The sequence below is a fragment of the Pungitius pungitius genome, chromosome 3 (assembly GCF_949316345.1).
Source record: "Pungitius pungitius chromosome 3, fPunPun2.1, whole genome shotgun sequence".
In the NCBI taxonomy this organism is placed as follows: Eukaryota; Metazoa; Chordata; class Actinopteri; order Perciformes; family Gasterosteidae; genus Pungitius; species Pungitius pungitius.
Genome location: NC_084902.1, coordinates 13,734,394 through 13,757,339, shown reverse-complemented (window position 1 = coordinate 13,757,339; position 22,946 = coordinate 13,734,394). Strand labels below are relative to the sequence as shown.

At 40.0% G+C, this 22,946-nt stretch overlaps 2 protein-coding genes across 4 annotated transcripts in view; one reads left to right on the top strand and one right to left on the bottom strand.

Moving 5' to 3' along the window:
* The first annotated feature begins 158 nt into the window (after positions 1–158).
* LOC119216523 (serine/threonine-protein kinase DCLK1-like) lies at positions 159–13,812 on the top strand. Of its 2 annotated transcripts, none has more exons than XM_037469450.2 (16): positions 159–370; positions 713–1,085; positions 1,279–1,625; positions 6,841–6,940; positions 7,627–7,743; positions 7,856–7,950; positions 8,390–8,477; positions 8,551–8,741; positions 8,922–9,041; positions 9,256–9,402; positions 9,787–9,920; positions 10,094–10,171; positions 10,328–10,424; positions 10,553–10,633; positions 10,760–10,873; positions 11,816–13,812. In XM_037469450.2, exons 1-16 carry the CDS (start codon positions 275–277, stop codon positions 12,008–12,010), a joined length of 2,373 nt encoding a protein of 790 aa, XP_037325347.2. In that variant the 5' UTR covers positions 159–274; the 3' UTR covers positions 12,011–13,812. The 2 variants fall into 2 exon arrangements, with proteins under 2 accessions (XP_037325347.2, XP_037325355.2); XM_037469458.2 differs by having other exon boundaries at positions 160–370; positions 8,572–8,741.
* Positions 13,813–13,981: 169 nt separating this feature from the next.
* The window catches only part of nbeab (neurobeachin b), a 171,721-nt gene continuing 162,756 nt past the window's right edge, over positions 13,982–22,946 (bottom strand). Inside the window, exons 51-57 of one of the 2 annotated variants that reach the window (XM_037469312.2) lie at positions 22,364–22,435; positions 22,091–22,246; positions 21,173–21,343; positions 18,533–18,634; positions 18,018–18,214; positions 17,291–17,442; positions 13,982–15,661 (exon numbers count right to left, since the gene is read on the bottom strand). In XM_037469312.2, coding sequence (XP_037325209.2) covers positions 15,571–15,661; positions 17,291–17,442; positions 18,018–18,214; positions 18,533–18,634; positions 21,173–21,343; positions 22,091–22,246; positions 22,364–22,435 — 941 coding nt within the window. In that variant the 3' untranslated portion in view covers positions 13,982–15,570. The remainder of the gene's footprint in view (positions 15,662–17,290; positions 17,443–18,017; positions 18,215–18,532; positions 18,635–21,172; positions 21,344–22,090; positions 22,247–22,363; positions 22,436–22,946) is intronic. The other variant, XM_037469320.2, reaches the window with a different exon arrangement.

Genomic DNA, 22,946 nt, shown 5'->3' with positions numbered 1-22,946 from the left:
CAATTCCAAGCATTTCAATGTGAACGCCCACCATGTAAATTAAGGCTTCCGTGAGGACGTGTGTGCACTGGGGGTGCTGACCCCCCCAAAGGCGTCTGATGCAAATCCCTGCGATGGGAGGGTGGGGGAGAGTAGGGGAGGGTGGAGGAGAGTAGGGGAGGGTGGAGGACACCGGCTACAGCCCTGCCTCCTCTCTGCAGGCGAACACACGGCAGAGTAGACACACGGCAGGCGAGCAGAAATACAGCACCATCACAGGGCAACAAAGGGACGCATGGTTCATCTACGAGGCATCAAATTAATAAATGATTTGAAACAGGCACTGCTTGGAGGAAAAAACGCTTTGCTTGCATTTGTCCTGGCTTCAAAGGTAAGACAGATTGCACCACCAAAAATATATCCATATATTCTATACCATTTTCTTGCAATATTTTTTGTTTAGCTTTCTCTAAGCTTTCAGCCATCATTCTGTACCAGCCTTGCACTAATGATCTATTATCCACTGCGAATCCATGTGAATTTGGTTTCTGTAATGATTGAATGAGTACCACCGGGGAGCATGAAATGGGTGTGACATGTTTATTCATGTTGTGGAGCAGCAGTAGCCACAACAAAGCCTGCATCAGGAGTGTTAACGGCATAATAGCACTGATGCATCATACTAATTCACATGGAATTAGTAAGCATTCTCGTATTCTTTATAATCTAACAGCACTTAACAGAGATGGAGCTGGAGCACTTTGATGAGCGGGACAAGGCTCAAAGGTACACTCGGAGGGGCTCAAGAGGGAATATGCTCCACAGTCCCACACATAGCGCTCACTGCAGCCTGTACAGAACCAAGACGCTGCAAGCCCTGACCTCCGAAAAGAAGGCCAAGAAGATTCGTTTCTATCGCAATGGAGACCGCTACTTCAAAGGGATTGTGTATGCCATTTCTCAGGAGAGATTTAGGTCCATAGAAGCACTCCTGGCTGACCTCACGCGGTCCCTGTCAGACAATGTCAACTTGCCACAAGGCGTGCGGACCATATATACCATCGATGGGACGTCAAAGATCACCGGCATGGACCAGCTGGTGGAAGGTGAGCGGGTTCATGTAAATTCACTCCAGAGTAAGGTGAGATCAATCAAGCCACGAACCCTATAATTAACAGCTGGTTGGCTGAATCCATAACTTTCTCCATCTTGTAGAGCACAATAAGCCAGTGATATTCACTTTGCCTTTTTTAAATGTTCCATATCCCTCATATGTATCTGTGTGTTGATGTACTGCAGGGGAGAGCTATGTCTGTGCATCCATAGAGCCCTACAAGATGCTGGACTACACAAAAAATGTGAATCCCAACTGGGCAGTTGGTGCTTGGTCCGCCATGTCCATCCGTGACCCTTCTTCCCTCGGTAGCGCCAAGGCTGGATCCCCAGAAACCAGAGAGAGCAAGGACTTTATTAAGCCTAAGCTGGTAACCATTGTCCGGAGTGGAGTAAAGCCTCGCAAGGCCGTCCGGATCTTGCTCAACAAGAAGACGGCCCATTCCTTTGAGCAGGTCATGACTGACATCACAGACGCCGTCAAGCTGGACTCGGGGGTCGTCAAAAGGCTGTATACTGTTGACGGAAAGATGGTAGGTGTTATAATTTTAAGTGGTAGTTATGTGAGCCTTATTTTCCTCATATTGCCAAACAGGGTACTGTAGATTTTTATATTTTTATTATTATATTTTCCAAAAAATGAAGAAGAAAATAACAATGTTATATACACTTATTTGAAGAATATGATAACACGTTTTTGCGTGTTATCATATTTTCTTCTCAGGTACACCAGGCAACATTTAGTTCTATAGCTACAGCTTGTATGTGATATGGTGTCTACCAGTTAATTAAGGATTCATATGTACTAGTTTGTGAAAGTCACATAGGCGTCGCCCTTCCTCTCTCTGTGAAATCAAGGGCTCCCTTTACTCAGAGAGGAAGCAGTTGGTAAAGCTGGTTGCACATTAGTTTTAAAATTCTACTTTATTTTACTTTGCCATGTTTGTTTACAGCATTTTAAAGGGAAGTAGCCAGGACAGCTGTATGTTCAGTACCTGAGACACTATCTTTATCTTAAGCCCTTTTTCCACCACTGATAAATATATTACTCACATTGGTGAAGAAGAAATCATGCTTCAGTTGGACATGACCTTTTCTTTTCTATTCATAGCTTGTACTGTCTCACTATCTCACATAAGAATCTTACATCAGCATTCTGCGTTTCTAGAGCCGTAAGGGAATTTTGAGGTTTTAAAGAAGGTTTCATTCTTGTCTTTGAAAATAGTTTCCTCAAAGAGTGACAGCCTTGTAGTTTCAAAGTCAATTTTGCTAGCTGTATGACAAGAAATGGGTTTCTAGTACATGTAGAAGGATTACAGTATTCACACAGTGAGTTGGTAATACACACAGATACAGTAATCATTATTTACATTGTATACTTTGTTACACATCCTGGTGCAAGTCCTTTGCTTTACACTACATTTTACCCATATTTAATTATCATTCTTCCAGATATTATCACAGTTATGGGTCATATGGGCCATTGCGGTTTTATGTGGTTGGGTAACCCGTGGTAGCTTCATATAGTGACTGAGAAATTAGTTTCAAAACATCCCACCGAACAAACACGCATTTTAACATCCCTTTTCATAAACTTTATCACCAGCATTCTGCATTGGAATCCTTTAAATATTGCTATTTCTTCCAATGGTTTCTATGGTGATATGGTTTCCAGAGCCGGTTGCTAAGGAACAGCAACCTCTGCGGCAGAGCAGTGCGGTAGTGATGTCAGGACTGTAGGTGTAGTGTGAGGGCTCATGTTGGCCGTGCTTGATCTGTCAGCCTTTTGATAGACATGGCGCCAAGCCGGAGCACATGGCTCAGGTATAATGCCAGGCTGGGATTGTGTGTAAATGGTGCAGTTAGGCAATTTCACACCACACAAGAATTCTTTTAGGAATTCGGCTTGTGTAGCAAAGTATACATGGGCATGCCATTGCAATAGGTCATAGGTATATGTGTACCCTGAAAGTAAAATGGAATATTAGAAAATACACAAGGTATTTATTTACCAGGCGTCTTTGCGCAGTTCAGTGATTTCGCCGTTGTGTTATGTGCTTGGCGGTGCAGCTCTGTGCTCTAGTTTCCCTGCCTCATGTACTTTTTGTCATGTTGTGACTCCAGATGGCCTAATAAGTACCCTTTGGCATCAAAGGGCCTGTTTTCATGGTTTTAACCTTTGTGGTAAAATATCTGTTCTGAGAAGATGCCACTCTGTGGAAGCAATGATATTCTCGCAAGTTGCAAGTTGTTGTATAAAACAATCACAATTTCTTAACACAACCAACTTCTGCGTCTATATATCTACTTAAATGTATAACTGCTTCTTAAGTACTATGTATTGTATTGGTGTATTTCCAGCAGTTTTAAAATTTGTTTTTTTTTCATTCCATTAATTTCTGTCAAATTAGAACAGCCAAGTTGATGTTTTTATAAAATTCAGATAACTTATGACATTATCCACACTGAAAGTAGTTCAAACACACTGAAGAAAAGTGATAGAGAAACAAACAATCTGCAGACAAGGCCCTTTGAGACGAGAATATGGTGAAATGGTTTGGTGTTTATTGGTGTGGAGCAGAAATAAGAAAAGTTGCATGCCGAAGTACGTCTGAGGAGACTTTGGCCATGGCATCCCATGTGATATGGCTGTGCTATGTGATCATTTATATCAATACAGACTGTGTTTTAACACTTCTTGTTCTTATGCACAAAGCAGAGGCTTAATTCTACATGGTAAAATAAGATGTGAGAAATATTTTTACATTTGAGAAATGAGATTCAGAATGGTAGTGATTTTGAAATGTATGTTGCCCCATGTGGCAGGGAGTAAAACCTTCAACTTTTGTTGTATAATGAACTTTATATTGTTGACCTTGACCATGACATTTCTTTTTTTAGTTTTTGTGTGTCCACAATGAATCTCTATCAGTCTCTGCTCATACGGCTGACGTCATTCCTGCACAATGAAAAGAGGTCATTCAATTCATTATATTTCACCACATTATGATAGAAGGGGAACAGATGATGTAAGCGACGTAACTTGTTTGTGTCGCCGAGGGGCTGAGTAGAGGAGAAAATCCGCGGACGCGCAGCGATTGAATGACACCCGGATGCCGTAACTGTACAGTGTACTTCCTTTATTTTACTTTCATATGATCAGGTGTTTACAATGCTATCTTGCGATCAACAAAATATAGATCTCCTTCTCTCACCCCCTCTCTTTCCCTTTCCAAACCAAATAGTGAATACGCCCCTTTATCCCCGTTGAACACCAAACAACACCACGTGACTCAATCAATCAAGAAAAAAGGGCGTACCAAGTGACGCCAAATACCTGGCCCCTACAGATGACGTTTACCTAAAATTCAGTGATGTGAACATAAACATATGCATTACTTTTTTTGCATCGGGATTTAAGATATTCCTTAACTATGGGGTAGTAAAAAGGATGAAGGAGGTTAATTAATATAGATATGCATTCACTTAACGTTTCGACACGTTAAATTGTTGACACCTCATATATCTTCTATTTAAATGCACAGATTGTAAGAACTACTAATAGCAAAGGACTAGATATTAGTCTAAGATATTGTGATTCGATATGCCAACAATATGTCGGCTGGAGTTGTAGCTCATGGCTGCGCTTTAATTGCGGGTATTTCATTTTTGGATTTACTCTAAGTGCTGACTTGCATTTTTTAAGGCATCCATTACTGTAATATGTCTATGCAGCAACTGCAGTTACGCCTCAAAATTCTGCAGAATACACAATCTGAATATTGGATCATGTATGTCCCTGAATATAGAAATTTTCCTCCTCCCCTATTTTCATAACCTCTCTTAATCCTACAGGATATACATTTGAAAAGAGGTAAAGGCCTGCAATTGTAAATAAAGCCAGCCAACCCAAAACGAATGAGAACTATTTGAAAGAATTGTCATGTGACGATGAGTCCTGTTTCTCCCTGACTTGTCGGAGTGACACTGCTTTGTCTTCTGCCATGAAGGGCAGATTCTGCACCATGGAGAGCTGCACCTGTCTACTGTTAGAGCGATGTTTTGTGTCCTGTGTGCAGCTATGGCTCGCATTGATTAGCTTTTAAATCGAGCATACTTCCTATTATTAAGCAGATAAAACCTTAACAATCAATATTTGTACAGGATGCTTCAGAACTGCTAGGCGGATGTCTAAGGGTGTTTGGGGGATGGGAGGCATTATGGAGCTGCTGTCATTCAGCCAGCAGGCATCCATATAAAGCAACACAATCATGATTGCCTTGCTTATGCTGCTTGATCATAAGTTCAAGTTGTGTCCTTTTCCTGGTTTTCCAGATAAAGACCATTAATACATGTAATTAATGTATTAGTTATTTAAGAATTACATGTGACAAGATGATAATTGATATTGATATATTTGCTTAATCAAAGGTCTGAAGCTGTGTTTTCAACCCACATCTTCACAGTGACATGATGTCTTGCCTGTTTTTGCTCCCATAGTCTCAAACTCAGCTTTTTTTCGTTCTTGTCTCCCTGACAACGGTCTTGCATCTCTCCTCCCTGTGGGATCTCACACTCTTGGAGGAGGGGTGGGGGGCGGGGCTTTCAGGGTGAACCATCTGCAGAGAAAATGTCCATATTAAGCCTTCTGCTGTGCTCAATTTTAGAGAAACATTTCATGGCTGGTATTACTTGGTTGGTATTACCTCTGCCAGTTTTGTTTCTCAATTGTTGACCATTTCAAATGGGTACATTTCTTCTAAAATAATTTTGAGATTTGTACAATGAAAACTAGAGGTTTTGCTTCCATAACTAAGGAGGATGATAACATAACATTTAATATATGGTTAGAAGCCATCGGGATGAGAGACTGTGGTTTTGGCCTTTTTGTCTGTCCACTTCTTGTCAAAGCACTTAAGTCCTTTTATTAGACTTCTGCTCAGCTCTTGATATTTCTTAACTATGAGACCATTAATAATGTATGTACATATTAGATGTTTGCAATTGCCTACTTCTATAAACCTGTTTATCCTGCCCAACATGTCTTAGGTGAAAATAGTTCATGTTCATCAGAAAGTCCTCTCAGCAGCTCCTCTAGCTCTGGCCAGAGGCCGAGCTTTGACTAATAGTTTAAATGGAATCACATGTTTCCTTCTGTAGAGGTGCACTACTGTACTAATGCACATCAATAACCCGTTTGAGATGACACACTGATGGGGTCCTGTAATAATGAAAGCAGCAGATGCATCAATTCAATAGTATAGTTTATCTTTGTAATAATAAGGAGGTACATGTCTACATACTATTTAACTTTTTGACCATATACTTTTCAGTTTTCGAGATTATAGGTTCATTACAGGTAATACTGGGAAATTAAGTTATACTCTCACAAAGGATGGAAACGCCATTGTGACAGATTGTTCTGAATAAAATCCATCCGGTTACAGAGCTGTTTTATTCCTTCTTTCCTTTAATACACGTTCATATGCAAACCGGCTGATATACCAGGAGAAATAAATGTTAAAGCCATTATCCCATATCCCTAATTGAGCGTATTTCTTTCATGTACATGGAGATGACCTGAAAGAAAATGTGTACATACGTACTGACAAATCAGGGTACTTCCTCTTACTTCATCTGTTACTAGTAATGTTATTATACTGAGACACAGTGATGCATGACAACACATACAATCCGTAATACTCCATTTTGAACAAAAATTGAGAGAAACATTTCTGTCTTTGACAGGTTACCTGCCTTCAGGACTTTTTTGGGGACGATGATATCTTCTTTGCCTGTGGCCCTGAGAAGTTCCGCTATCAAGATGACTTCAACTTGGAAGGAATTGGTGAGAGCACCACGTGGTCTCCACTGAGCGACCAAAGTCTATATAAGTGAAGGAACAAATGTTGTTTGTGAATGTTTTTTTTACTGACACATCCTTCTTTGTGGCATTAAATTCAGGATAGGCCAACTATGTGGAACTTTTATTGTTTTGTTTCTGCAGGTTTGTTTGCATAAGTCCGTTTTGTGTTGCTGTTACTACTGTTGCTCATTTTTGATACCCTCTTGGTTTCATCCTGTTCCCTTTTACCTTTTTTCAACTCCAAATATGTTTAACTCTGTATGAAAACCGCATACTGAACATTTGATTTCCAAACTTTCCACTTAAGACCAAATATGAATGAAAGGGTTGAGAGAAGCCTTATTAGAGTACTGTCCCAGCTTTAGCACAGTACTTACACTTCACATACAGATTAAAGGACATTGTCATTCAGTTGACCAATTGCATCGCTGTGATATAATGTCCGTGTGTTTGTTAAATGTCCAGCATAGAATAACGGAACGAGTCAACCCTCAAACTTTGTGGCTACCTGGTTTATAGGTTGTGGTACTGAACATGAAATGTTATATTCATTAAATAAATAGTCTGTAACAGGTTCAAGGGTGAGAAAACGGTAGCATAAGGTAGCCTTGCATCATTTATAAAAAATTTGCTCTAGCAGTGTACGTCTTTGTTTTCTTTCTATATAGACTGCAGGGTGGCTAAATCTGCATCGTATGGCCGGCTACCCTCCGTGCAGGGTCTCTCTTCACCAAGAGGTGGTGGGATGTCCCGCCGCAGCAAGTCTCCATCATCCACCGGTTCAGGTTGGTGTGTGCGTGTTTGGAAATGACTTTAGGTATACATATACACTTGATCTATCCAGCAGTGTTTTTTCATTGTGCTGATAACATGTTTCCAATTCTAATGTACCGACAGCTAATGGCACTGCAAGCAGTCAACTGTCCACACCTCGATCTGGGAAGTCTCCGAGCCCGTCTCCGACCAGTCCAGCTAGCCTCCGAAGACGACGGGTAATGAAAACAGATGTTCCTATTATTACTTAAAGATTTGTTTTATATGTACATATGTTGTATTCTTCATACCTGTGGAACTTTGGGAAATATGAAATTGCATGTCTATAAAAGTAGCTGCTATTCCTAATCAGTCCATCAGGACCATCCGCATAAGGCTGGTTGTATTTGGTATTGTGGCTGTGGCAGAGGATATTATTTTATCTCAATCCCTTTTGGAACCTCCTGCCAGTCTTTATGCTGGTGGAAATGTTTCACCAAGCTTAATTTGTCTGAACCTAAACTGCATACTCAATGCTAATTACAGCGGCACAAATAGGCTTTGGAAAAGCTTGTTGTAATCACATTTTTTTTTTTAGCTTTGTTTGATCTGAAGGTTGTGTAAATCGATTGCATTAGTGTGATTTTCGTTCTGAAATCATGAATCTCTTGTTTCCAGGGATCTCAACACAGTGGCTCCTCACTCTCTTTAGCATCCACCAAGGTGTGCAGCTCAATGGATGAAGGTGATGGGCCTGGCAGTGAAGGTAAGAAGCCATTGTGATAGTATTTTTGTTTGCAAGCAATGTAAAGCTAACTGTTCTTATGTTAACATTACAGATCTTCTGTTTTCCTCCACAGCAGAGCCATCGGATGAGTACCGCACGGTGCCTGCATCCATTGCAGAGAGGTACAAAGTGGGGAGGACTTTAGGGGACGGGAACTTTGCTGTGGTCCGAGAGTGTGTGGAGAGATCCACTGGACGAGAATATGCTCTGAAAATCATCAGCAAAAATAAATGCAAGGGAAAGGTGAGCCCTCTACATCTGCTGAATTAAATTATCACATCATATTTTCTGTGTACAATATTGAGTTCTGTTTTTGATGGGTGTTCATTCATTCTGTATATTTCTTTATCAGCAAATCTCCATTGGAACTAAACTGTTTTTCTTGCCTTTTTCATGTATATTGATATTCTTTTTCTTACCCAGGAGCACATGATCCAGAGTGAAGTGTCAATCCTTCGGCATGTTAAACATCCCAACATTGTTCTTTTGATTGAGGAAATGGACACCTATAATGAGCTCTATCTTGTAATGGAGTTGGTTAAGGTAATGGATAGTTATTTGTTCTCAGCAATATCCCGTTCAAATACAGTAAAAACTAGATCATTTTGAAATGTTTAGTTTAAATTGTTATTCTTTTTTAAACTCAACTTTTTTTGATCAATATAATGGATTTTACATGATTCCTGTTGATCGATTAAGCTGCATCACCCCTCTTTAACATAGTTTCTCTTTCACATCCCACATACTCTTTCTCCAGGGGGGCGATCTCTTCGATGCAATCACCTCCTCAAACAAATACACAGAGCGAGACGCCAGCTGTATGCTGTTTAATTTGGCAAGTGCCATCAAGTACCTGCATAGCCTCAATATTGTCCACAGAGACATTAAACCAGAAAACCTGTTGGTAAGTATGTCCCTACAAAGCTTCCGTACTGGCAATGAGTGGACCTAAATTGTATAAGCTTCCCATTTTTAAACTTAAACTATTGGTCAACAATCCCCTATTAATCCCCTTTCACGTTCCCTTTGTCACTTTTCTCCAAGGTTTGCCCTTAGAACTACCGGTTGCACATGCATGAAGGCATGTGCCATACGTAGAACTAACACAGGATTTTTCTAAAACAGTCTGTATTTACTGTAATGCAATGGCAGCAAAGCCTCTTCCCGGGTTAATTGTCTGTACTCAGTTACCTACTTTTATAATCACATCAAGCTCATTTAGGGAATCTTTAACACAAAATGAACTAGAAACCTGCGCTTTTTCTCACTTAGTTGTGTATTTTCGCAGGTGTTTGAGCACCATGATGGCAGTAAGTCTCTGAAGCTTGGTGATTTTGGCTTGGCTACTGTTGTCAATGGGCCCCTCTTTACTGTGTGTGGCACACCTACCTATGTAGCACCAGAGATCGTCGCTGAGACCGGGTGAGTCAAAGTCATCATGAGAGACTTGATTGTCAGGCATTTGCTCTAAAAAAAACAAAATGGAAAAACCTTTAGCGTTTACCCAATCCAAAAACAAATGATTGTAAAAAACGTTGCTACTTGCAGATGTGCTCAGTCATATCGAAACCTGATGTTTTCTTCTTTAACTACAGGTATGGCCTCAAGGTTGACATTTGGGCAGCTGGTGTCATCACTTACATACTATTGTGTGGCTTCCCTCCTTTTAGTTGGTATGTACTTGTGTATCAGGACATTTATTTTGAAATATTATGTTTTAACAACGTTAAATTGTCTTAACATTATTCAAAATGTGTTTTCTGTGCCATCGCTTATATACAGTTATGTTCAACTCAGTTTGAGCTTCTAAAACCTCTGTGTTTCTACAGCTCTGGTGAAGATCACGAGGCTCTCTTTGAGCAGCTTTTGAAGGCCCAGCTTGATTTCCCCAAACCTCACTGGGACAGTGTTTCTGAGACGGCCAAGGTTGGTGTTTGGAAATGTGCTCCTCATCTGCCTTGTTATCCTGCATGTGAAACAGCACAATGTGTCAGTGATGTGGGGCTCACATTAGCCATGTGTATGCAGTATAATGATGTAGTGGTTCTTTTTAGGATCTGATCACTGGGATGCTGGAGATAGAGGTGGATCAGAGATACACGGCTGTGCAAGTGCTTGATCACTCCTGGGTCAATGTGAGTTCAGCACTGTAAAGTCAGTCCTTTCACCAGATTTAACTGTGTACATACAAACTGTTATGAAAAAGCGCACTATGAAACATCAATTAGAGTTTCTGAAGCTTTGCTCTTTGTTATTTCCAGGATGATGGTGGGTCAGAGAGCAAGCACCAGCTGCCTGTGGCTGGGAAGATCAAGAAGCACTTCAATACGGGGCCCAAGCTGAACAGCACCACTGCAGGAGTGTCAGTCATTACAGTAAGCACTGCACTTGGCTTTCTTTTTTGTGTACATTGTCTTTAGCAATGATGCTTTGCATATCATTTAAAATTGCAATAATAATTTTGAACCAGTGTCCCCTATATGCCAATGCAGCTTAACTACTTTTTATCTTTATCTTTTGGATGTCATTGAAATTCAGTTGTGGATCAGTTGAAACTAACATCATTGCTATTATATTACGTTAGCCGTTGAGTGACTTATCTGCTTTGTTCTGTGTAAATATCAGTCTTCTTGCTGCAGGGTTTACTGTGTGTGTAACATCTACCTGTTTTAGTGTCAGCACTGGTATTGGTAGAGCTTATGAATAACAAAGTTGCCCGACAATTAAACGACTTTGGTTGACATGATTTCAAAGATGAACTGGATTTTAACACATTGTAATTTACAGTTCATAGAATGTCTTTTGACAGTGACATTTTGCACCAGTTTTTCCAGCAGTTATAATAGAAGTTTAGTCAGTGAGTCCTCTAGAGTTGTGCTCGTATCTCTTTGCTCACCTGCACCAGGACTTTATCATTCAGGAGTCAGGATCTTCCATCCATTGTACTGGATAAGGAATGACGCAGCTGACCGATATTGGACTTCAAAAGATAATACTTATCGATTGAGGCAGGAAAAAGACAAGATCTAATTAACAGCCATTATCAAAACTTTCAAAAAAATCACACCAATCACAAATCTTTTTTATAAGAGACTGAGGGAAAATGAATGACGTGCTTTACTTCTGTCAGCAAACGCATATTATGATTAACACATTTCAATGTTGTGGATTCATTACTGAACCAAATGTTGTGGTACTTTTACAAACCATTAATCACACTTTAGCTAATCCAACGTGTCCCTGATGATTGATTGGATGCCACCTTTCATCTGAAAGGGGCAGCACGTAACAATAGCTGCTGTGTCACCCTCTCTCAGACCACGCCACTCGATAAGGAGAAGCAAGTTTTGCGAACAAGACGCCAACAGGATGTGACATTTTCACCCCAACTTCCACACACCGTCGGTGCTGGCGCCTCCCGCGTTAACAACCCTGTCCTCTGCGCCGCTGAGCCCGAGGACCAATCCCCAAGATCGGCTGACACTGTTTGTTCACCCACTTCTCCATTGTAACGGTCTCCCAGAGGCCGCAGCCCATATGTAGCCCTCTGGGAGTCCAAAAGGGAAGGACCCAACATTGGGTTCAGTCTGCTGACCTGGAAAACATACCTACCTGCACCTATTTTAAGTTTTTCCCAATCATAATATGTCAACTTTTATTATCAAATGCATTTATCAAAGTAAGGGACAAGATGGGGTCGAGATCAAAGAATACATTTTTTAAGCATTCTACACATTTGTTTCCTTGTTTCTTTTTTTTTTCTCTTCCAAGAAAGTCACAAAACTCTAAAAGCCTTAGTTCTTCACAAAAACACTGGTACATTGTAGTTCCCCAGAGCCCCCTACTGGTTTATAGGGTATACTGCAGGAAATAGCCCGCATAATAAAAAAACGTTTTTTCATGAAACGTGTAAATGAAAAAGCAAACATTTGCTTCGAAATATTGAATTACATGATTGTATGACATGATAATAAATGTAAATTATTGTGGTGAAAACCCAACAATAATAGTCACCTTCCGGCTGTACTTTGTGACTTTCTGGTTTCTCTGTGCCAAGGTATTTAGGGTTCTGGTGCATAAACCGTGGACACTGTTTATCTGGAAGGAAGAAGCCGAAATAACATGCTGCTATGATGTACCGTAAGCATTATTTGTACTTTTTTTGTGTAGGGCAAATATTGTCCTGCCACCCAGTACTATTTCTCTTTTGAGGGTTCTAATATTTGACTATTGATAGTCCAGCTCACCTGAGTGCTTGAGGATTATTGAAATAGTAGACCTGTTACATGTCTGTTAGAGTGCTTGTAATAGAGTGGTGGTACAGATGAATGTCAGTGCTGTGTAGTTGTTAGTAAGTGCATGTTTAAAGTTTAAAGACCGTGGCTTATGTTTAAAGGCCTTTGCTTATAAGAAGATAAGTACAATTGGGTGTACTGCTCAGTGAGTACAGTATCTGTCCTTCAAAATGCTTGAATGAGTGACAAGGGATCTATTGCTGGTATTAATGGCAGCCAACTTACCCAGTTCTCTATCCAATGGGAGCTATTTACTCTTTGCAACATGGAATTTTTTTTTCCCACATAAATGTTTACACAACAGTGCTTCCAGTAAAATTCCCTTTGTTCATCCAGCCACTACTGAATTGAATATTACAGTATTGTATTAATGTGATTGCTCACCAAACTGTGTTCTCTGACCGCTTCATACAGTTCACCAGTAACCAAGTGTCCTGTTCCATTCATCAGACTGTAAATTGCATGTGTGGTAATATGCATCCTAAATCTATTTGGCTATTCTACTGTTAGATATGCCTGTCATATTTGAAGTCATTTGTGTTATCTTTGTACATGCTGTTTTAGTGAATTCAAGTCAGTTAAGGCAGACTCTAGTCATACTACATCCACATTAAACCACTAGCTTTTATTTTAAGGGCTTTAAGCTTTCTGACTGGAAGGGATTGAACCAAAAAGCACAAGGACAGAAAGTTGTGATAGTGACTTTTTGGGAATGTTTATGCTTTAAAGACTGTTCATTTAAAATATATTTAATGTTTATATCCAGTAAGACAAACTGATACTCTAAGACAACTCGGAATGTCAGCAGTGTGAAGAAGAATGAGAATCTGAATGCTGTATTATATTCATCCATATTTCATCAATCTAAGGGTATTAAAAGCAATTACAATGAGTATAAAAAATCCTAAATCTTTTAATTAATGAGGGAGAAAAAGATTGTAGTTAAATAAACATTAAAACAATGTAGCTATCTGCAATGAAACCACATCTGGGAATAAAAGATTTCATTAATTTGTGAATCCGAGTTATTTTTTGTAAGACGAGTTTTGGTGAACCTCCTCAAATATGCAGCAACACATTTAGACAGCAGGTGGCAGTATAATACAACACAAGCTTGTGACATCTTCAATATAATTCCATTTGTAAGATGCAATTAATGAGTTGTACATGCTTTGGAGACAGGTACAAATATACACGAGTTAAAGCTCACTGGTGTATTAATTTAGTTTTATTATAAAAGCAGCTGAATTGTAGTTATCATTTTTTATATAATACATAACCTTCAAACATATCTTACCTTCAAAACATATGCAAAAACAATTGGTAATGTAACTAAAATATATAAATCATAATATATCTTTAAATATATGAAACATCCAAATGCACTGCCTAATTGTAACATGTAAACAATTGTTTTGTCCAACATATCTCACTTCACGATATTACATTATTTCACGGGACAGCCCGCTTTGGGTAGGATGGTGTCTTCTACCACCATCGGAAAATAACAAAGCTAAACTCAAAATATATTTGCATATTTTTGTTCCTTCAAAATTCTCATCCCACATCAACAGATCTTCAAGTAAATGCAGACTCAAGGTCTGTCGCCAGAAAGAGAGACAATGTTATTGTAACAGCTGAGACCTTTTAACGCAACCAAGTCAGAATATAGCCCATCAATGGTGTCCATGAATTCACATATACCAAAGAAACAAGCAAAACCTTTTGCAAAAATATGCAAACCGAAAAGCACAAGTAACAGTACTAATGTTTGCAGTTACAACATCTGTAGACTGCCTTTAGAAATGACACTTTTGTAGACAAAATTTCTTACAGTTTTACCACAAACACCATAACACTCATGAGATACTAAACAAATCTGGAATTAAATCCTCCAGATCTGTTATTGGAAGAAGCTGAAAAAACAAAAGGTTGATAACTTCTGCTTTAAATGTCCCACTTGAACTATTTTGATTCTGTTATTGATAAACTATATAGTCCTTAATTTAAAGTTAATATACAAATATCTGTATATTGTCCTTCTTTGTTATCATGATAAAAAACTTATCTCACAAAGGACTAAGCTCCCACTGAATTTGACTTTTCTCCCACGTAGACAATCAAATACAACAAACTATCAATGAACATTTTGTCTTTTTCACATACATTTGACCACTGTTAATAACAATGAGTAAACAATGGCCATATACATATATTATTAACTAACTGGAGTTCAATGAAGACAATTTTACGTAGCTAGTGTGATGGAAGTGTTGATAAAACGATGTCTAGTTTAACAGCATTTAGATCTTTTTCTCAACCTTTACGGAAAAGAAACCCTTCACACTGTCCAGATTTACAGTACGGGTTCTTCTTTTTTTTAGAAAAGTGTTATAGATATGTATCTGCCATACAAATGTTGTATAAATGTTCCTAGCAATGATTCATTTCGTTCTGCATTTTTACCTTTTCAATTAGTAGCTTTACCGCTTACATGTTTTAGTAATTGTGTTCTCAGACTCTCTCTGCCCAGAACAACAGACCTGTTTGCATTGGGGAAATGCATCAGCTGGTGCTCGGGTCAGACGTGAAGCCCAACAGACCCGTAGCAACAAGTATCCTTTGAAGGCAGATGAACACATGTAGACCCACCTCGTTCTTAAGTTAGTTAGCGTCACCATAGCGATGTTCACCAGCCCCCTGGTTCTCCTCCATCTCCTGGTGGGGGGGGATCTGTCTGAACTCTGCACGCTCCTTCCTGTCTGATCCGCCTGTCCTCAGTACCTGTTTTGATGCTCATGGTGCCATCGGTTGAAGTCGATGTTGAACGCCACGATGCTGCCGGACGCCATGCCTGTGATCAACGTCCTGAAACGCAACAAAACCATCCGATGAAATGAAATCCTCATGTCAACAAACCAATTGTAAACTCAATAACATTATTACATTACATTATTTGCACTATTTTATCACATTATCTTTTCATATTTTAAGGGTGTGTTTATTATACATTGGAGGAACTAATGTATTAAAATGTGTTCACTGATAAAAAATGATATCCATAGTGTTGAATGGAAGGAGCACAGAAGGTCACCCGGAGCGCTGACTTTAAATCACGGGGTTTATTCGACAACTTAAGTAGACCATTGAGTCCTCGTATCTTTCTGCAACCGCTTGGCTTTTGTGTACGAGGCCGGCTGGTATGTAGGAAAAGCAGCTGATTTCACAGGGTCGTCTTGTACTGCTACAGCCCGAGGGCTTAGATGCTCAAGCACAATGAACAGAGCTGCAGCAGGACGCGCCTCTGCACATCGAGTGCCGGTGTAATCATATCTCACTGAAGGTGTAAATGAATCAAAGCTTTCTTAAAATATATAGCAGATGATTTGTTTAGGGTTGTGGTAAGAAATCAGAGCTGAAATAAAAACAGCAAAGTGCATAATATCAGTATTTAGGAACCAGGCTTTTGTTTTGGGCCGTACCCTTAGGACGGAGGCGCAATTGACCGGCGTTGAAGGGAGGCTTGAATATTGTGACTCTGTAACTTCTCTTGACTGCCAGGGTCACATTATGACGTCAGGCTTCTAACCCCAGGGCGAAAACTACCCCCCCCAACCCGGCCCCCATTATGTGTCCATTTCCTTAACATGCTGCTGACCTGCCAGTAGACATTTGCAGTAACCATGAAGATACCTCGGCCATTTTTTGTTCCTATGGCAACAGTAGGTTCTATTTAAAAGAAAGATGTCATGGACGGTTGAGACGCGTTTTCATTGTAGCACACAGAGAATTTAAGAATGTAAGCGAGCCCACGCAATGATTGGGTAAAGCCAAAAACACAACATCCCATCTTATCATTCACTAAAATGGATTTAAACCGTTTGGATTGCAATAGGGTTTGTAATGTCTAATTATTTGGCACGTGATTATGTCTAAAGTAAAACATTTAACAGACTGGTTGGATGGCTAAACTGTTGTGTTCTTTTACTACTGTGACTTTATTATCATGAAATACTAGTATGTGATGGAAGATGCTAAAATCTTCCATCACATGCTAAACATGTAGGGACATTTTTATTAATGCACAATGTTTTATGATGACATTGTTTCGCTCACTATACATTCATGATCTTTTTATGGCTTACTTCTGTGACTTTATTATTACATTCTTAAGTTAATCTTAAGTTATTATTCTATGACTATCAAGTCTTTTACACAATAAACTATACCTTTTAAATGTTTTATTCATTGCATGTCATAAACAGAAGTCCCTAAGAAGTATAGAATATGATATACCATCACGTTTTGTGACACACCATGTTATCAGTTTTTAATTTCACTATTTCAAACCATCTATACTGTTTCATGACTGTCTGACAAAATATAAATATACAATCAGATATGTGACTTGAAGAATAACTTGGCTGGCTGATAATTAATGTGGTTTTCTTTATACAATGTTTCTGCTCTTTGTGGCCATACAGTTGGCTGTCTGACCTTTGATCATGAGATAGGTCCATAGCCCGGATACCAGCATCACAGCCAGGGTAGACGTACAGAGGCTTGAAGTCACAGGCCTGCCACACCTCCACCACACCGTTATCTCCACCTGTGGCAAGGTTGTGGCCATCACTGCTCAGGAGAATAGCCTGCAGAGACAGAGGTTCAACACTTCACTTCCAAATTAACTTTTATTGTACTTTATAGAGATAATTGTCTGATGTCTTATTAAGATGTAATTAAATGAGACATACACAAATTGAACACCAATATTGGAGAGAATAATATGCACACATACAGCAATGATATGCAGTTGCTTTGTACACCAAACAATCTACATCATTCTGATGGATAATGGTAATAATAATTATATGTACATATCAATCAGGGGCAAGTTAACTTTTATCTACCGAAAACAAACTATGTTATGATTCAGGGCTTGTGTTTGATCCCCAAGCATAAAGAATTAACTTCAAATTAACTTTTCAGGCAACCATCAAAAATTATCATGATGCAAGCCATCATCTTATTAAAAGTGAAAATGCAAAGCAATTTCACAAGCAACGATTTTTCAAACTGGCTCAGTTTTTTTAATCAAAGCATATAACCTCAAAGATTTGTTGCCGGCTACTATTTGACATGTTTAAGTATCTGAGACTGTATATGAACAGAGGTAGATTTAGACCAATAATGGATGATAATGGTGTAGAAAACGTCAGCCTACCCTGGTGGAATCATTGACTTCCATCTGTGCCAGTAGTTTCCCATTGATGCTGAAGTTGCAGAAGTGCCCCCTCTCATAGTAGATGATGCAGTGGCCCTCACTGGATACCGAGATGAGCCGAGGGCACTGGTAGTAGTCTGGTCCCTCCAAAGCCCGAAGCAGGTCCCCTGTGATGGTGTGGACCAGACATGGACCTTCTGTCGAATAGACATATACAAACAGAAATCTGAGCAAACTGCTGTCATGTGAAACATTTTAGGATGTCTTTATAATTCACACAATGAAATGCCTACAAATCTATAGTGTGCAGGGAGAAAGAGGTGAAACCCAGGAATCTGTGAGGCATTTGCATGTTGTTGTAACATGTCTTCACTGAAATGAATTCCTGTCTATCTATGCGGGTTGGTAATAGCCTGGTAACCTTAAGTGTTGTATTCTAATCTGCCAGCTCCAAGCACGAGTGTCCCTCACTTCCTCTCTGATGCGTTAAAGGGAAACCAAAAAAGCACACTGACCTTTGGCTCCGCTGATGACCAGGCCCAGCTCTGCACAAACAGACACACAAACAACTTCCTGGTCATGACCCGTCAAAACTGCTCTTGGTGCTGGATATTCACCTAGAGAATGACACACACACACATAATACATTTAAACAAATGTCTTGGCTTAATTGATCAAATCTATTGAATGACACTAAAGACATCTCCAAAAAAGTCAGAATACCCGAAAGGTGACACGCTTTTAATGTTCAATGGCTGAAAATTTTAAATTAGGAATTCCGTACTATGGCCTACAATTACCACCAGACCTTCACCAGTGAACAAAATAAAATCAATTCAAAAACACACGCACAGTGATTGTGACACACATCTGCGGGTAGGGAGGTCCCTTGGAATTGTCATGTAAATGCAAGGATGCCCACTGATGGCAGCCGAGCAACTTGATTTCATCCCACGTGTCACATGATTGATGATGTCCAGGGGAGAGGTTAGTGAGGGGAGTTTCGCAGCATTGGAGCCGACCTCTGTTCTCCTTCTGAAATTCACTGATCTCCAATACTGAATAAACCTTCATCATGTCCCTAAATACTCCTGCGTCTTTCGGGAGTTTAACATATTGAATCCATTACTAATATAATAGAATCAGGGGAATTATATGTATTTGACAACAAAAAAAAGAAATGGAGACGAAATGCAGCCAATAAAAAAAACTGTATAAAATGTATATGAAGTATTAAATTACAAAGTGTAGGAAGGGTTAGATAGAAATTTTGTGTCAACAGAAAAAAAATATTATATACATTTTATTTTAATAAATGTATGTTTTATTGTTATTCCTAAATAAGATAATCACACTATAATATGTGTGTTCCACTCGTGATGGCAAACTTGTGTCAAAGTAGCACCAATGAATACCCACTATTTGTTGGCGTCCATATGTGAATCAAAGTTCAGTGAAAGTTTCTCCATCCTCTGCGATAAGTCCGTATAGATGATGTGGACATGTGTCAAACCGCTCTCCTCCTTCTCCTCTTATCCCCCTCCTCGTCCCCCACCATCTCCTCGTCTAGCTCGGCATATATCACCTCTGCAGCTGTAGTCGGTACAGTCAGCGAGCTGGACTGTGATCGATGCGGCCCAGTCCCTTAGAGACCAGGACCTGAGCAGCGCTGTCAGTCCCAGCAACCGCTGCTGAGGGAAGCTGAATAGGACAAGTGTCAGAAGAAGCCTCCGGGGGGGAAAAGGGACCTTGTGCAGCTCACCTAACCGACAAAAGATTCAATCAGCTTGCATCGCACCCCCCCCCACCCTGTCCTAGCCCTTGGGACAGGCCGAAGTCACCCACCACAATTACACAGTGCAAATATCTCCTTGCACCAGTTTGATGGGCCGAGTCTGTGAGGCAGGTCCATGATTGAGCTGGAAGTTATTTTAATTATCATACATTTAAGACACATGCAGCCTTTCAGGGCGCTTGTGAAATCAATTCCTTTGACCCGCCACAGGGATGAGGAAGCAGTGATCTGGAGGGACATGTTCACACAACCTTCACACAGCAAGATAGGAATGAAATCATCAGAATAAGCCTTGTGTAAAAGGATTAAAATAAGTGTGAGAATAAAGAAGACTCATGACATTCATTTGAGGGATTCTGGTGTCAAGACATGAAAGGGGGCAGTGGTTTCTCCCAGAGGATCCTTGCAAATGCCTCTATAAATCTATTTTTTAACATGACTGATAATGACTGGGTGTAGATATGTTTATGATGCTGTGTCAAACATACAGTATGTATTTATTCAGATTCTGCACTGCCACTCTTCCTTTCCATAGTCCAGGCTCCCACACATTTGTTCTGCGTTATAGTACCAATCTAGACTATTATTTGCTCCTCCAAAGTATTTATGATATCACACAATATTCATCAGAAAATGATAAGACATTGAAAATAATTTCAATGAGTGAAAAGACACCTTGTATTTTGTTTCTTGAGATTTTCGATGTGTTTCTTTCTTCGTTGTCCATTTAAAGATGCGTTGTAAGCACCAGCAGTGTGAATATCAGGGGAATACGGCTTCCCGGTGCTTCGGCCCCATGCTAATTGGAGGCAACCAAGCTGAAATTCTTAATGAACTGTCGGAGCCTCTGTGAAGTTAATTAAAGAACACTTGCAGCCATACACGTAGAATCTATGACAATTCAAAATACAAAATCTCATAGCGCACACACACACTTTCTTCCCCATCTTCAGTTTTTCAATTCCACACAGCGTATACGGTGCTCCTCACTTGAAATGTACTGTATATCTGCTTACCCTACGCTGATGGATTGTTTTGAGTCCAGACAATCAATGAGAATAGCTAAATGAATAGAAGGGACACTGGGGATGAACACCTGGAGTCCTCTACTTGAAAACACCACCAATAGGCCACATCCACAGTGCTGATGAATTGTCCTCCCTCTGTCTCTTCACATTATTTAATTTCTAGCCTAGAATGTATTTTTCGCGCTATTGAACAGAATCTCTTGGTTTACAACCAAGGAGCATTGTTTGCTGAGGAAATACGAAACAACGCAAGAAGATTCCTGTAAGCTTTACCAAAGGGTCATTGCATACTGTTGTATACACTCAGTGTGTCTGGTCTTTTCCTTACTCACTGTTATTGGGATTGTCGCCGATAATGTGGTGCCGTCCACTCCAATACCACAGCAGAAGTGTAGCGTCCCTGGACCCAGAGACGATGTAGCAGTCTCCTCCGATGTAGGACTCGGATCTGGCCAGACACGTCGCCACGTCCCAGTGCCCAAAAACTATCTGCGTAAGCTTACCTAAACAAAATGTGTACAAATATGTTTTTTGGTGTTGGAAAACAATTGCTAGTCAGATGTTCCTGAAATAAAACATGATACAACCACTGCAGGCGGTTTTAAAAAAAAATCCCCACTGTAGTTAATAGAGTATTGCATTTGATAGTGGGAACTTGCTTGTCAAATGTGGTTACATCAGTAGTTCCAAGAATTTTGGTTTGTGACTTCTTAAAATGAAACAATGTCTGCTTGTTACCCCTCATCACAGATTATGGCGTTCGTGTGGACAGAGTTTAGCGGTCCAACCTACAATAGTGTTTTCCCTCTCTTACACATCTTAGATGTGGACAGGGTGTTAGCAACAATATGCATAATATCTTGTTACGTATATATATATATTTACATATACGTAAGAACAGATTATGTAACAACTGATCTCTTCTCATCAAGTCAATCCTCCTGTGAGATTCATCCCATCCCCTTGAAGCTGTTGTAACTTTTAGTTAAATGCTTTCTTGTTGAGCTGTAGTTATAAACATTAATATAACTAAAGGTAAGGTTAAGGTATATTGCTGATATTATAATTTTGCTCCGGGGGAATCAATGCCAATGGAAAGAAATTAGCAGAAACAACCGTATTTATCGATTTTACTACAAAGGTTGTCAGTAGAGCGCAATGACAAAACTGTATATTTCCCATAGTAGCTCTCAGAAATCCACACATCGGTGCACACCTCCACAGGAAATAGAGTTTACACTGTAACCTACCTGTCTCTGAGGAGTACACACGAAAGCTCTTGTCCCAAAAGCCACACACCAGTATGTAACGGTTGTCAGCTGTCACCACGAAACAGTGCGTTGTGATTTGGATGCTCTGGTCCACTAGGTCTGTGATCTGACGCTTGTTGCTCCCAGTGTTGTTGGCTGCGGAAGAAAGAGACAAAAAAACAGAACTCATGTCACTACCTGAGGTATTCATGGTATTATAGCTATATCTGTCTAAGGTTTTTTTTCCAATTAAAAGTAAGGAAGCTTACTCACCAACCAGAGAATCCATCTCTATAGGAAGGTGATAGGCCTGCTCAAGAGAGTAGCCTGGTGCTCCTCGGAGACCTGGATTCAGAAAGGATTACATGGGGAAATTATCATTCTTACACACACACACACACACCTCCACCATGTTGATCAGAAACATGTCCATCCTTACTAGGCTAACCAGTGTCGGACTGAATGGAGACATTTCATCCATACAAAATGTATCTGGAGCCAGTTTTGAAACATCAGCAACATGCCTGAAAGTATGGAAACCATATTATTATCATTATTTTGAAAAGTCAAACCACATTTTTCTCCTCTCCGACAGAATTGCAACGGTGCTGCAGCTGTGTTCATTAGTGTGGGAGCAGCCCGAGCAGCCACGCAGTGTGGACTCTTTGGTCCTGAGCTCAGTGTGTCTGTACAGTGACAGATGTGGACGTGTGAGGAGAATGTGGTGCAGTTGCGGCCTAATTTCCTAGTAACCATTGCTTTGGCCCTCTGACCCAGAGGTGAGGCTAATTCTCAGGGAGGGGCTCTGTGGGTAATGTCGTTCACACATGTCGGAGAAGGAAACATGTGGAAACAC